This window comes from Gasterosteus aculeatus, chromosome 20 (assembly GCF_964276395.1).
Source record: "Gasterosteus aculeatus chromosome 20, fGasAcu3.hap1.1, whole genome shotgun sequence".
Taxonomy (NCBI): Eukaryota; Metazoa; Chordata; class Actinopteri; order Perciformes; family Gasterosteidae; genus Gasterosteus; species Gasterosteus aculeatus.
In genome coordinates this window covers 1,866,946-1,882,102 of record NC_135707.1, presented here as the reverse complement: position 1 = coordinate 1,882,102, position 15,157 = coordinate 1,866,946, and the positions used below count along the sequence as shown (strand labels likewise).

Genomic DNA, 15,157 nt, shown 5'->3' with positions numbered 1-15,157 from the left:
CCTGATCTTGTTTTTATTTGCTTTACATTATCTCTAACACCTAAATCTAAATCTTCAGTGGTGGAGACTGACAAAAATCCTTATTTTACCCACAAATGACCTTTGCCCTCATAAGCCTGTGTGTTCGTATTGGCCTGTCTGTAATCACTTATCACAGAGATTACTGGCTGCCAAGACTGACAAAGCTTCTCTCCTCCACGTCTTTGATGTCCAGCTCTGATTAGATAAGACAGTGGATGTTTTATTGCTTCTATTAGTCTGACATGCACCATCTTACGTCACAGGAGCTCATGGTTCTAATATATGTCTCTATGTGTCATTTTGGCCAAAGGTTCCCAGACCCAAACATTTTTCACGATCCACGCCACCACGTACCATTCCATCACGGCCCACGCCACCACGATCCACACCACCATGGTCCACGCGACGACGATCCACTCCATCACGATCCACTCCATCACAATCCACGCCACCACGGCCCATGCCACCACGGTCCACGCCACCACGGTCCACTACACCACAGTCCATGCCACCACGGTCCACGGCACCACGATCCACTCCACCATGGTCCATGCCACCACGCTCCACGCCATCACGATCCACGCCATCACGATCCACGCCATCACGATCCATGCCATCACGATCCACTCCATCACAATCCACGCCACCACGATCCACTCCATCACGATCCACTCCATCACGGCCCACGCCACCACAATCCACACCACCATGGTCCACGCCACCACGATCCACTCCATCACGGCCCACGCCACCACGATCCACACCACCATGGTCCACGCCACCACGATCCACTCCATCACGATCCACTCCATCACAATCCACACCACCATGGTCCACGAGACAACGATCCACTCCATCACGATCCACTCCATCACAATCCACGCCACCACGGTCCACTACACCACAGTCCATGCCACCACGGTCCACGCCACCACGATCCACTACACCACAGTCCACGCCATCACAATCCATGCCACCACGGTCCATGCCACCATGGTCCACGCCACCATTTTGAACAGTATCACTATAAAATCAAGTCAAATACAAAAATAACATCAGTCTATATGTTTTTTTAACCAATTTCAGCATATGACATCTAACCTTCACGTGTTCTGAAATTAACTCTCTCCATCTGCATTTAGAGTTTAAATCTGTGAAATACAGTCAACTTGATTTTACTGTCATGCTGTACTCTTTGCTGAATTATTAAAGTTGACATTATGTGTCGTTCGGTTTGAAACCGTTGGTGCCCTGCGCCATTTCAAACACGTTGTTTTACCCTCGTGCAAAGTCCACTATTGTGAGCATCCCTAAGTAAGTTTATCTGCAGTTATCTGCAGGCTGTTTACACTGGACTACATGAGCAGTTAATTGCTATTTACTAAATGCTTTTGAGAGTGGAGTCACAGGATAACTAGCGTGAAAATGATTGTGGCGTAAATAGGTTTTATTGTTAAAGCATTAACAAGAGCCACATGGCCGATTCCAGCGGTAAAGATTGTGTCAGTGGGTCTGCATTGTAGCTGCAGGGGTCAGGTGATAACAGCCCTGAGAAGCACAAGAAACCGGAAGAGAGCCTTTGTGACAACATGGAAGGGACTCCTGGACTTTGAGCTCTTGACTGCAATGGTCATGTGGCGTCAGTATATATACATGCAAGTGCTGGTCTGAGGCGCCCACAAGCACGCTTAACTCTGAGAGACAAACAAGCCCACAACAGGTGAGAATCACACACTTCCAAACTAAATTTAGATTAAATCGGCCAATAAAAACAGTTTTGATGCTTCGTGAAGGTTAAATGGATCCTTTTCTGTTTTTCAGCAAGCTGCAGTCATGAAGGTGTTTATTGTTCTAGCTGTTGCAGTGCTGTCTGGTAAGTGGCGGGAGAGGTTTTCTTTTCTCTCTTATCTGTATCATCAAAACTAATTATGGCATTACTTCAACTCAGAGCAGTCCAAATGAACTGAACGGTTTAAAGTCAGCACTGTCCTCAAGCTGTGCTTGTGTCCACGTTGCAGGCTGCCATGCTAACCTCTTCTACGCCGATGCGCCTAAGCCACAGCTGGAAGTGCTCACAGATGCATTCTGGGATTACATTGCCAAGGCCACCCAAACTGCCGATGACACCCTGCAGATGATCAGGAAGTCCCAGTTTGGACAGGAAGTCAAGTAAGTTACGTGACACACAAGACTATGAGGACTTGGTTCGTCAGGGAAACGTGGCACATGGTGACTCAGATGGGTATGTTATTATGTTATTACACAAACCTCTGATGGTCCAACCGTTACCTTGTGTGCCTTGCAGTGCTCGCCTGGCAGACAGTACTGACATGGCCAGCAAGTACGCATTCACCCTGCAGGAGCAGCTTCCCCCTGCAGCACAGGACCTGATGACCAAGATCACAGCCGAGGCGGACGTGCTGAGGAATGTGCTCACCCAGGAGCTGAGCACCGTCAGGGAAAAGCTGGAGCCCTACACAGAGGACATGAAGACCCAGATCCAGCAGAGAGTGGAGCAACTCAAACAGGAGCTGGCCCCCTACGCAGAGTCCGTGGACTCCGAGGTCCTGAGGATCACCCTGATGCAGAAGAGTGAGGAGCTCAAGACCAACCTGGAGCAGAGTGTGAAGGATCTGCAGGCTCAGCTGGGGCCTTACACCGATGACCTGAAGCTGAAGGTGGATCAGCACCTGCAGGACTTCCAGGATAGTGTGGCCCCCATGACTGAGAAGGTCCAGGTTGAGCTGAGTCAAAGAGCTAATGTGGTGAAGCAGATGGTGGCCCCCTATGCTGAGGACCTGAGGGAAAAGCTGGACCCCTACGCTCAGGACCTGCGGGCCCAGCTCATGTCCCTCTTTCAATCCTTTGTCAAAGGCAACTAAGTTGGCCTCAACACCTGCTCCATATTTATCAAGATACTGGCCTTGTTTGGTCCACCTCTGCTTAAAGCATTCATATATTTGAATTGCCCTGTAAACAGAATTAAACTAATATTTATTACTAGGTGCAAAGCAAACCTCTGCACTTGGCAAATATGTAAATACTACGTTTTTATTGTGTGTTGTGAACTTGGAGACTGTAATGTACTTTGTCATTTCTAAAAAAATTGACACGCAAATAAATAGAAGAATTTCACAAATGCACATTTGTGTTGGTAGTCCTTCGTAGAATAGGTAGATCTACAAGAGAGTACACAACATTGACAGAGTACAATTATTACATAACACATATCGAGGGACGTCTATGAACAGAAACTTGAGAGGGACAACCAGTCATCCTGCCGTGTCTGCACATGTTCTCGCTTTGTTTTCTTTTCAATCCAGATGCCGACTGTTCTTCCTAATCGGGTACTTGTCGATACTTGCCGTGACCTAAACGGTGTTGCCACTAAAGAGGAGAAATGTCTGTGAGGAATGTGGATGAAAGTTTGATGTTTCATTCGATTTAAAATCATACATTTGTTTTTTTTGATTTTTGAAATCCACACAATTATTTATGTCATAAAAAAACGTGGAATTGCACAACGGTTCATTCTTGTAAGAGGCCTTATCCTCTGACGGATGACGGTGCCAACGTGGAGGGTCAGAGTCCAACGACTACTGAAATAAATCTGTGGCTCACTCTTGAGATATCTAGATACCACAACATCACAAATAAGGAACCCGACCCTCGTTAATGCGCTTGTAAGTTAAGCCTGCGACCGTAATTGTTCCAGCCTACAAGTCTAGAATTGAATCTCCCCGTGTTGCAATTGCAGCTCTTCAAACTCCCGCAGAGACACTTTACAAATGCAAATCTATCTGACATTTGAACATTAGCACTTGTGTGGGCTCCCAGAACAACGACCCACAGGAAGCCAGACGCATGTCTGCTCCATTCAAACTGCACCTCAGACCACCGGGGGGTCTGGGCGGGGGGGGGGTATGTGACGCACAACAAGTGCCTTTGAACAAGACCCAGCTTGCCGTAATCTCTGTGGTGTGTTGTGTTGATGTAGATGAGACGCTGCTCGCAGCCTGTTGCTGCTGGCCTGATGGGAAGACAGATTACAAGACGATTCTTGTGTCAACAATTGTTGATGCACTTTGGTTGTGTAGACGACTCCGCCTTGTTGTTCCGATCAGATGCTCGGGTTTCACGACAGGATTGTTGTGTGCAAGTGCACAATGCAGATAAAATGCAACCCAACAGCCCTATATGCCGATATACCTTAACCGACAGCTCCAGTTAGTGATGTTGTTGCCCTTGTTTCATTTTGAGGTACTTGTAGTTTACCTCCACTCTATGCTACTTTATATTTCGACTCTACTACAATTCACAACACCCTAAGTGACTCAGTTACACAGAATTAACATACTTAATAGGTAACCAGTTTATAAAATCTGTTTCTTTAGCATAACAACGACAATAATAATAGTATTACAAATAGTAATATAATAGTAATATATACAAGTGGGGGAATTGCATAATTATGATTTCTACTTTTAATGTTAGATACTTGCTGTTACTCGTACTAAGGGATTACTGTTACATGGTGGTTTTGCTGCTTTAACTGAAGGGTTAGTTCGTCAGCTAGTTAGTGAGTTCTTTGACTCTTGTGCCACCAGCCGAGCGTAGCCGCTGACTCATGTTGCGAGGTGGAAGAATGTAAGTTACTCACTCGACAGAAGGAAACCTGTAGAAGAGGGGGAGGCTGCCTCACTGTGGGGAAACAAGGTATCAGTCCGAAGGAGATACTTAGAATCACATCTATTTATCTTGGTCGACTTTCACAATCGACGAATTTGCTGTTATGTATTGTGGCACATAAATAACATTTAGTTGAGTATTTAGAGTAGTACACTCCAATGATTAGAAAAACACCATTATAGAGTCAAATACAAATACAATGAACTGGCAGTGAGCATGTGCCATTATCCTGATCTCCAGGAGCATATTTGATGTCACTGTTTCCACTTGAGGACATGGTAAAGTATTTCCTTGAACAAGAGGAGAGAGATCTAACAAAAGAAGACAGTTTCAGTGAGTAACAAAACATTTTAGGTGTAATTTGATAATTAAATAAGATGTGTTGTAGATTTTTAAACAGAGCAGTTTTACAGTCAAGTGAACCAGTACAGTTTGTTTTATCAACTTGCCTTGGAAGCTGAAGACAAAAACAGGTGTCTCTCCATTCCGCGTCATCGACGGCGTCTGCCGACTGAGGTTCGGGGGTGGGAGAGCGTGGCCTTCAAGCCGGTGCGGATCTCCTTATACGTAGCATTCAGTTCCTACGGTAGGCTGTCTCTTCTGCACTGCTTAGGTGTACTGTACATGTGCCTTGTGCAGCCGTTTTATAGATGTCTCTGCTGCCTCTGATTTGCAGTTGAAGCGGCGTCGTTGTGGTGCACCAGTGATGGTTGCTATTTCTTTTGTTTTGATGGACAGGAGCTGTCACTGGTAGGAGTGACTGGCTGATCCCGGTGGTGGTTCGCTCCATTTTTTTTGTTGTAGTGCACCTCGGTGTCAATAGTTGGTGTGTGGTTTGTTTTTGTTTTCACGTGTGGTGGAACATTCAGCTCCTTCCCCCCCTCAGCAAGTCATCTCTGCCAGTGACCCCTCAGTCCCCCCCTACGTTGCATCCATGGTAACCGGAATGACTCATAAACGTTCCTTTTTTTTGGTGTGATATTGCATCAACACTAGATTTTATTGAACGTTCATTGTATTTTAAGAAAACAATTTGATATTAAAAATAAACTTGTATAATTTTGTTTGTGGAATCACGTCCTGTGTCCTGTCGTTGACCATAGCTTGGTGGTCCCTGTTAATAATTCGACGCCAGACCCTGTTGATTCTTTAGGCTTGTTTTCATCTACATACTCTGAAAGAGTTGAGTTCATTATTGTTATTGAATGATGATGCATCCATGAAGCCTCCTGCAAGCAGGCACATTCAAAGAAATATAATTTGATTGATTAGAGCAGGTGTCACATACCCAGTGCCAGCGGGCACCAGGTCGCCCGCAAGGACCATATGAGGCGCCCGCAGGCCTGTTCTAAAAATACCACAACTCACCACTAGCGGTCTAAAAAAAATTAAATTAATTTTATTATTAATTTTATTTATTATTATTATTATTATTTAAATATTTTTCTAATCACACTTGCATTTATATGTATATGAAAATGACAAGATATTTAAAATAAAATAATTAAAAATATTTGTATAATACATGAAAGTTTTGATAATTTAGTCGAACTCTGACCTATTCTAGTTCAAAGGTGAGTGCGGGAACACCAATGATGCGGAGCTGAAGGCACATCATGTCCTGGATGCTGCACAGGTGGAGATTGAAATTGCAACATTGCAAAGTGACCTGCACCTCAAAGCCCACCAGGCTGCACCAAACTTTTGGAGCCTTCTTGACACGGAAAAGTACAGTGGTGTAAGCACAGCAGCTATGAAGGTCACCAACCTGTTTGGTTTAAACTATCTCTGTGAATCAGCATTTTCTGACATGAACGTCATCAAGAACAAACACAGAACCCGCCTCACTGATGCACACCTGCAAGACTCACTCAGAGTTGTAGTGTCAAGTTACACACCAGACTACAACACACTGGTGAACAGCATGCAATGCCAGTTCTCCCACTAACAAAGAAACAGATACCAGATGATATCAGTTGCAAAGCTGAATCCAAAATAGGATACATTGTGTTCATTTTAATAGGGTTAGTGAAATGTAACAGATATAATTTTGTAAAAATTCAGCAGACTTTTTGCGGTCCTTTGGGGGGACGTGGAATGACGAGGATACAGCGGAGAGTTTGAAGCAACAGTCTTTATTTAAGGTTTTTGCAACACAAGTAGTCAAACCTGCCCTCTAAAGAAGAGTGGAAGATCGTGTCTGTCGACACTTTATTGACTTCAGAGAAGTGTTTGTCTGCACCTCGGAAGAGCACAAAAAGGTGGAACGGAGATACACAAAGACCCGGTTTCCTCACACATCTTTCCATAAGGACACAACATTTTAACTTTTTCCCTCCTTGCACATGTCAAACGAATAAAAAAGGACTTGAGTTCAAGTTCAAAAGCAAAATATAAAAATTCATTTAACAAACCGCAGGCAACAGATGAGAAGGAAACGTGACTTTAAAAAAAGTAATGTGACATGGAATGTACAGAATGTGAAAACAAAAGGTTCCATACATGAGAACCGGTATAACAAGTCAGGCTTCACGTTTCAATTAATTTCCCACTAAAGCTATTCACGTCCGCATTGAGGTTCACGTGTTCCTTTCCGTGTCCATCTTTTCACACCAACTGTTTAAAGGTTTCATATCATCTTTGTTTTCAGTTTGGTCAGTAATACACAACGAGGATGAAAGGCTACATTTTTCTTGTTGTGAACTTGGCACTTTCATCAACATTCTCCCCAAAACAACAACAACAACAAGTAAGTACATTTCTTTATCTTTGTACTTTTGTCAAATGATGATGGGTTTTATGCTACAGAAGTGTTTAAGTACCTGATGACGAACTATGTTCATTATTATGCTCCGAACCATCACAGCAGCTTCCATGTATACGAACATCTGGTAGTGAACATGTTTCAGATTTTTGAAAACTGTAAATTAGAAAACCATTACGGGTTTTTTCCTGCACTTTATGTTGTATTACAACAAATGATATGAATGCATTTGTTGATGAAATAAAATGTGATTCTTTACAGAATGGAATGGAGATAGTGGGTAAGTTAGAACCTCTGATATTCTTCATTTTATTTGACCGAAATAATTCAACATAATTACTTTTATTTAATCCATGTTACTTCATAAAGCAGCATCTCATCTGTTTTTGTAGATATTGGTGAAGACCAGGACATTACCGAGGCAAACAGGGGTAACTTTAAACCTCTTCATGGCAATAAATCAACCTTGTGGTCGGATTATTTTCTCAAGTTGATATTTGGCAGAGATCCTTTGTTGTGTGGTCATACTGTTGCTCCACTAACTTGTTGATTTTTGTTTTAGATTTATTACATGATGATATTCTGGAGGTGAGTTCTGTGGTCAAACATTAAGAAGATTAACACGCATGCATGAAGTTTTGGGTCACCAAATACATTTCTTATGAATCAGAGACCGAACACCCAAAGGAGTGCAATCATTGACGAGAGACGACTGTGGACATCCCCAGTACCGTATCTCCTGGATAAAGACCTGGGTAAACATATTTTCTCCTGTTTCATAATCATAAATGGTCAGTTAAGAGAGAAGAAAGCTGCCACTGGCAGGCTGTGGTCACACAGATTACGCGCCGCACAGCAACACCACATGACGTGAGCTGAACTATTGAAGCTGCTCTGGAGCCGAGAGCTCTCAGAACAGAAGAAACATAACTTATCCATACGTTGTACTTACATTGTCCTTTCTCCTTATTACACAATTTACATTTGGAAGAGATGAACGCTAAGGGCGTCATCCTGAAAGCTTTAGACCAGTTCAGACTGAAGACTTGTATCGACTTCAAACCGAGGGACTCGGAAGAAATTTACATCTCTGTCCAAAAGTTAAACGGGTACGTATTGTAGGTTCTTCACTTCTTAGTTTCTTTTGTCTTTGTTGTTAGCAATTCAATATTAGTTGGGCTAACACTTAGATTAATTTTCTTTCAGCACATTTGGTTAATTTTATTTCCTTAGCATACTTTTCAACTTCCTCTTAACTTAAGCTTTGATAAATGACACTTGTGGTCAAAAGTTTATTCATGAGTGCCTTTTCCTGTTTTAGATGTTTTTCATATATTGGGCGAAACACTCAACCTGGAGGACAAGATCTTTCCATCGGGGCATTCTGTGATCACGTTGCCATCGTTGAACATGAGTTCCTTCATGCTTTTGGCTTCTACCATGAGCAATCCAGAAATGACAGAGATGATTATGTGACCATCCTATTCGAGAACATCCAACCAGGTTGAATTCTCTTTTAGCGTCATTTCAAAATGTGTTTTGGATTTCAAGACTAAATTAATTTTCCCACTTACCTGTCCATCCTAGCTGCCCTCAGGTTTATATTATTTATATCAAATATTTGAAGGCTGTCTTTCATGTGTCTTCAAGGTATGGAGCACAACTTTCAAATTAGCAACGAACTCACCACCACCCACGGAGTCCCGTACGACTACTCGTCAGTGATGCACTACGACAAAAATGCATTCAGCAAAGGAACCGGGCCAACAATTATCACCAAAGACCCCAAATTTCAGGATGTTATTGGTCAAAGACGGGAAGTGAGTCCCAGTGATGTTTTGGAGCTGAACCTCCTCTACAAATGCAGTAAGTGTTTGAGGTTTAAAGGCACCATCCATTATTTATTCATACTTATATCATTCAACTTTGTATGAACATAATATCCACCGGAAAGTATTGTGTCATTTTAACTCAAAAACATATTCTTTCTTTCAATCAGAGCAGTGAAAAGAACTAATATGTACGTTTTACTGATCTGGCACCACAATCAACAAGTAATTCTTAAATGTCAGTACTAAAGAAAAGAGCAAAGAATTGGTGTTATAAAAAAAAAGATCTCCTTCCCTTATCCGATCTGTCACCTCTGTGTGTAAGCAGCCTACGGCAACTGAAACTCCCTGGTTACGGTTGTGGTGACGTAGCAGACGACCATCCAATTTGTCCCCTAAGAGTCTTTGTGGTGCAACAAAGGGCTATTTTCATCCATGACGTCGACTGACAACAGTGACTACTCAAAGTCACAAGTTTTAGTCGTAGAAATGCACAAACGCAGGCAATGTTTTTCAAAAAGACAACCAATGCTTTTGTTTTATTAAACCATTGGAGCACTTGCAAGGCATGTATGTGACTAATAACATTTTGCCACTTACAATCGTTGCTAGATAGAAAAACCGGAATTGTGGTGGAAACAGGAGATATGGATCAATGCAGAGTTAAGATGTCTATTAGATGTCTCTCTAATATTGTCAGGGATGGGTGGAGGAGGGAGGAGTCAAGCGCAGACTTCTCAGAAAGCAAAAGGCAAAATCAAAAGGCCAAGGGGCAAAAACACACAGGAACCAGGGGGAAAACAGCAGGCAGGAAACTATGAACATCCACGACGATAGACAATGACGCGACAAGTGACACAAGTGACACACGGTTTAAATACACAAGGGAGGTGCAGGTGATTGGACACAGGTGGAAACTATTAGACGTTCACAGGGGATGACGGGACAAGGCAGGAAGTGAAGTTACCCGGGGACACGAGTGGCAGAAAACTACAAAATACGACAGGAAGTGAACCACACCGTGACAAATATCTATCCACGAAATAGAAGGTTATTGTTTAATGAATGGGAGAAAACCATTAGTGCACCTCTGTAACAATACAAGCCTGACTTATCGCTACACAATGCTAACACTTCCATACCTGAAAAAGCTGTTTGAAATTCAGCTCATCGCACCACGCATTAATGCTTTTTCCGCAAACATTACCACAAAATCGTTCACATTTTAATTTGATACCTTGAAGTTTATTAATCATTCTCAATCTTGTGTTATTCATTCACCTCTGCAGACACGACGATTGCATCAAAGATGTACTGTGATTTCTCTAATGGGACCATGTGTGAAATGAATCAATGCTCAAAGGGGGGCAGCAGCTGGGAAATGGTAACGAATGTTGTCGCTGGTCCAAAGTCCGACCACACCAATCTACCAAGTGGAGGGGATTCTGGTAAGATTTTTAAAGGAAAACCTTGCAGTTTGTAAACAGCTTAATATGCTAAATGTATTGTTGTTTAACTTGTTATGGCACCAACCATGAACAACAATATTCAATATTACAATATGGCAAAGCTCTTCGGGGGTCTCCACTTTCCCCACCCATCGCATGGCTATAAAATGTTGCATGAAACTTTGGTACTGCGTGGTTCTTCCCTATTTCATTTGAAACCAGAAATGTATTGAGCCCCAAAGCCTACCACTAAATCTAAACACTGGACTGGTCACCAGTCAATTGCAGGGCTGACCAAATTAGTGTCAACAACTAACCTAATGCCCCGAGCATAACTTTGGACTGAGGGACGAAGCTGGAGTACCCGGAGAGAAGCCACGAAGACGCTGGTAGAACATGCAAACTCTGCATAGAAAGGCCGCTGGGTGGTATAGAACCCAGAACCTTCTTACCGTGAGGTGACAGTGCTAACCACCACACCACCGTGATGCCAAACTAAGATGATCTTATAGTTAAATCTTGCTGATTTATCATTTGCTTTAATCAGTTACCTTTTATATAGATCGGACATTGGAAAGTCCACCATAACACATTTGTTTTGGACAACAACGTTGTAGGTGGTGATACGGGTTACTTCATGCATGCTAGCACAGCATCAGCTCAAGAAGGAGACTCGGCCTGGCTACAGACCCAGGAGATGAGACCCAATAGGGAATGTCACGTCCAGTGTCTCCAGTTCTACTATTATCACAGTGGAAACGGATCAGACCAACTCAACATCTGGATCAGAGAGTTTCAAGATGAACAGGACTCCTCAGGAACACGCCGCCTTATGGGACAGATCACTGGTAATCTCAAGCTGTATGATTATTTCATATAATCTGCTCTAAAGGATATTTAAGACTCAAATGTTTGAAAGCTAAAAATCATAATGCAGGTATTGATATTCAAGTGATGTAACTAAGTCATCCGAAAACGTTTTCTCCAGGTTCACCAACATCGTACTGGCAGCTCAAGCATGTTTCCCTCAATGCCACCAAGACCTTCAAAGTTGAGTTTGAGGTTCGTAAAGGAGCAGGAAACTCTTCAGGTGGCTTCTCAATCGACGACATCAATCTGTCCGAGATCGAATGTCCACACGTGACCATGCAGATCGATGATTTTGAGAACATTTTGAAGACTAGCCAGACTCTGGCCAGTCCACGGCGCTACTCCAGTGGAGGCTATGCTTACAGGTTTCTGATTCTGCCAAACAATGGAACCGTCGGCGTGTATATGCAGCTCTTGTCTGGTGAAAATGATGACAGGCTGGTGTGGCCTTGCCAACAAAGGCAGGTGACCTTCAAAATGCTCGATCAGAAACCCAATTTGCAGCTGCAGATGTCAAAGCAACGGAGCTACACCACTGACTTAAGGCAAATCATTAATGGTAAGTTGAAAAAAAACAGGTAGAAATCCCATTTTTTGTTCTACTCTTTAGCCCACTATATGTAACAATTTCCTCTCTGGTTATTAAAAAATGTGAAACGGTATTACGCCTGTGACATACATAAAGGTACCTAGAAACAAGTTCACCATTGCATTCAACCCATCCTAAGCATTAGGAGCAGGCTATTGTGAAGCAGCTGGGCAGCAGCTTGGGGTTCAGTCAGTGTCTCTTTTGGACTTTTTCCAGGGCCTCATGTACTAAGACTTTCGCTCCCACAGGCATATTAGTTTCGCAATGTGCGTTTAAAAGCATGGCGAGGTACTGTATGTACAAACAAGCCCCACTGAGGTAAAAGCGAGGACTGCCTGTTGCGGAGACTGAAAAGGGAAAATTGCGCTTTCCGTGTCATGCATATGCATTCATTCAGGGGAGGGTCATGGGGAAGGTAGGAATCTCCCATAAAGAGATGTGAGGGGATGAGTAAAGTCTGTCTAATTATGTATTCCGTACAGAAACCCCTCGTGATAGCGTGCCTCCCGTTTGCGGGAAATATTCAGTGCCTCCTAAAAGACTAAACAAGAATGCGGCTTTCCTCAGCAGTAATCTGAGCCAGACGGCGACATAGGTCAGTGAGGCCAAGCTTTTGCAACAAGAATCACACTTTTTCAGTTTAGTGAACATAAAATCATTACATGTTACAGATGAAGCGGCCATGCAATATTACAGTTACTGGAAGAAATCAAAGATGAATTTGAATCTCCAACTCAGTGTTCACGTTGCATTCCAGCAGTTGTTAAACTCCTCGCTACGTTACAATTGTTGGCAGCAGCATCATTTCAAACAGTCATTGCATCAGCAGTATCACAGCACAAGTACTTTACGCTTTGCTACAGCGCACTAGTCAATACACACACTTCACCATCACCGGTGCCCAAATAACACATCGACTTTGTTGTCACTGAATTTTTGCTTTCGCTGTTTTGACTGTTTTGACTTTTGATCTGTGATACAAAGAGAGAAGGAAGTCCATTCACTTGCACATTTAAATGCTTGCAATGTGCGCTATAGTGGGTGGAGAAGTTTGCAAATGTACATACATGAGTCCCTGAGGTTCCACTTGACTTGCTCTTGATCATCTATTTGCTTTTAACAGGTACCTATTTATGGGGCAATCCTCGTGAGAGGGGAAATCAAATTGTAGATGACTATGGTGAGACCTTTTTTGCCGGAACAGCGTATGGTTTCGGTGGTTTTACTGATTCCGAAGAGATCAAATCCAGTGACTTCCTCAAGGGAGGGAGTGCTGTTTTTTCCTTCAGCTTCCAAGGCAAGTTGATAAAACAAACTGTACCTGTTCACTTGACTGCATAACTGCTTTGTTTGGAATTCTACAACATGTCTCATTCAAATATCAAATTACACCTAAAATGAAGTTTTCTTACTTACTGAAACTGTCTTCTTTTGTTAGATCTCTCTCCTCTTGTTCAAGGAAATACTTTACCATGTCCTAAAGTGGAAACAGTGGACATCAAATATGCTCCTGGAGATAATGGCACATGCTCATCTCGGTAGGGCATTACGTAGTCAATGTAGACTGAATACAACTACTTACAGAAAAACATTAACTAAAGAATTCTGATTTTAATATAATGTATATTTTGCCTCATATGCCTTTCCCAGATTCCTAACTATCCGTCCACCTACTACCACTGCCAGTCCACTTAATACCAGTCCACCACCTACCAGTGTTTTTGGCTTCTGTGCTGGTTTGGTGGCTTCTCCTGTCCTCACCCTCCTATTGCATTGATGCCGTTGATACCTTGATGTACATCTCATCTGGGATATCATCAGTACAATTTCCACTGGCTGAGTAATCTAGTAGTTCTTCTCTTTATATTAGAATAGACACATATTACAAAAAATGTTTAATAAGTAAATAACTATTGGTGAAAAATTGTATGATTACTTTGAGTCCCAGTTATATTTTCATGTAACAATTAACTGCATGTGTGTACTCCTGTGGTGTTTGGTGATGTGACCGTTTTTTTATTCTTTTTATGTTTGTGCGTTGATCTTAAAAGTGTACTTTGGCATAGCAGTCTTTGATGAAAGTATCCCTGCTTTTATAATTAGCTAGTACACAGTATGATATAGAATTCTATAACTTTCGCTTTCTGGTGAAAAAAGCAGCATATACAAGCAATAAAGAAAATGCACCAAACAATATGATCTGGTTCATTAGACAGTGCTGTATTATTTTGGATTGAATTATACCGGGGGTTTGTTACGGGATGTGAAGTCCAGTGGCGGCTGGTCCACAGAGGGCAATGGGGCGTGGCGCCACCTTGAGCCAAAAAAAAAGATTATATTTGTTTTATTATATTAAAAATACATTTTACAAATAGTCAATATTTGTGTTTTTGAAACATTGAATATACCCAGTTTGTAAATTAAGACATTTGTGCAAAACATTTTTTTCTTGCACGTCGTCTCCGCCTGTCTGCATGTCTCAGCTGAGCTTGGGCAAGGTCAGCCAATCACTGATGAAGATAAATGATCGGCCTACAATATAATTTTAGGGTCCTAAAATACATTCAGCTTAGGCTCCCAAATGGCTCTTCAGATTTTTTGGTTCTGGCTTAAATTAATTTATTACCAACAATAATGTAAAAGTATGCACAATATGAATTACTAATGTAAAAAAAAAACATGCACGATATCAAATGTTTATTATACAAATACACTTTTATTTATACAGAATGATAAAACAAATAAATTAGAAAGTGCAAAAACAAACGTTTAACTATTTACAAATGAATTAACCAGCTTTTAACTATTTTAAACTTTTAGCTTTTTAATACTTAACACATTTAAAGTGAAACAACATACAGGAGCTTAAAAAAAGTCACACAACTAAATATACATTAAACTGTGTAAAACAAAAAGAAAAGATCAACATCCAGAGTTTTGTCCTTCA

At 42.0% G+C, this 15,157-nt stretch overlaps 2 protein-coding genes across 3 annotated transcripts; both read left to right on the top strand.

Moving 5' to 3' along the window:
• The first annotated feature begins 234 nt into the window (after positions 1–234).
• On the top strand, positions 235–3,164 carry LOC120811099 (uncharacterized). Its single transcript, XM_040166259.2, has 4 exons — positions 235–1,741; positions 1,843–1,894; positions 2,040–2,190; positions 2,327–3,164. The coding sequence occupies exons 2-4, from the start codon at positions 1,855–1,857 to the stop codon at positions 2,901–2,903; spliced, it is 768 nt and encodes a 255-aa protein (XP_040022193.1). The 5' UTR covers positions 235–1,741; positions 1,843–1,854; the 3' UTR covers positions 2,904–3,164.
• A 4,095-nt stretch (positions 3,165–7,259) lies between these two features.
• On the top strand, positions 7,260–14,404 carry LOC120811183 (meprin A subunit beta). 2 transcript variants are annotated; one of them, XM_040166392.2, is made up of 14 exons: positions 7,260–7,459; positions 7,736–7,754; positions 7,867–7,905; positions 8,037–8,062; positions 8,145–8,229; positions 8,466–8,583; positions 8,796–8,977; positions 9,125–9,340; positions 10,593–10,751; positions 11,369–11,599; positions 11,740–12,180; positions 13,334–13,507; positions 13,649–13,748; positions 13,861–14,404. In XM_040166392.2, the coding sequence occupies exons 1-14, from the start codon at positions 7,385–7,387 to the stop codon at positions 13,985–13,987; spliced, it is 1,992 nt and encodes a 663-aa protein (XP_040022326.2). In that variant the 5' UTR covers positions 7,260–7,384; the 3' UTR covers positions 13,988–14,404. The 2 variants fall into 2 exon arrangements, with proteins under 2 accessions (XP_040022326.2, XP_077950544.1); XM_078094418.1 differs by lacking the exons at positions 13,334–13,507; positions 13,649–13,748; positions 13,861–14,404 and adding an exon at positions 12,693–12,938.
• The last annotated feature ends 753 nt before the right edge of the window (positions 14,405–15,157 follow it).

Bases quoted from the DNA above. Each gene is read 5' to 3' on its own strand.
- LOC120811099 (XM_040166259.2), top strand. From the start codon at position 1,855: ATGAAGGTGTTTATTGTTCTAGCTGTTGCAGTGCTGTCTG. The intron at 1,895-2,039 runs GTAAGTGGCGGG...TCCACGTTGCAG, and splicing joins AGCTGTTGCAGTGCTGTCTG to GCTGCCATGCTAACCTCTTC. The intron at 2,191-2,326 runs GTAAGTTACGTG...TGTGCCTTGCAG, and splicing joins CAGTTTGGACAGGAAGTCAA to TGCTCGCCTGGCAGACAGTA.
- LOC120811183 (XM_040166392.2), top strand. From the start codon at position 7,385: ATGAAAGGCTACATTTTTCTTGTTGTGAACTTGGCACTTTCATCAACA. The intron at 9,341-10,592 runs GTAAGTGTTTGA...TCACCTCTGCAG, and splicing joins GAACCTCCTCTACAAATGCA to ACACGACGATTGCATCAAAG. The intron at 10,752-11,368 runs GTAAGATTTTTA...ACAACGTTGTAG, and splicing joins ACCAAGTGGAGGGGATTCTG to GTGGTGATACGGGTTACTTC.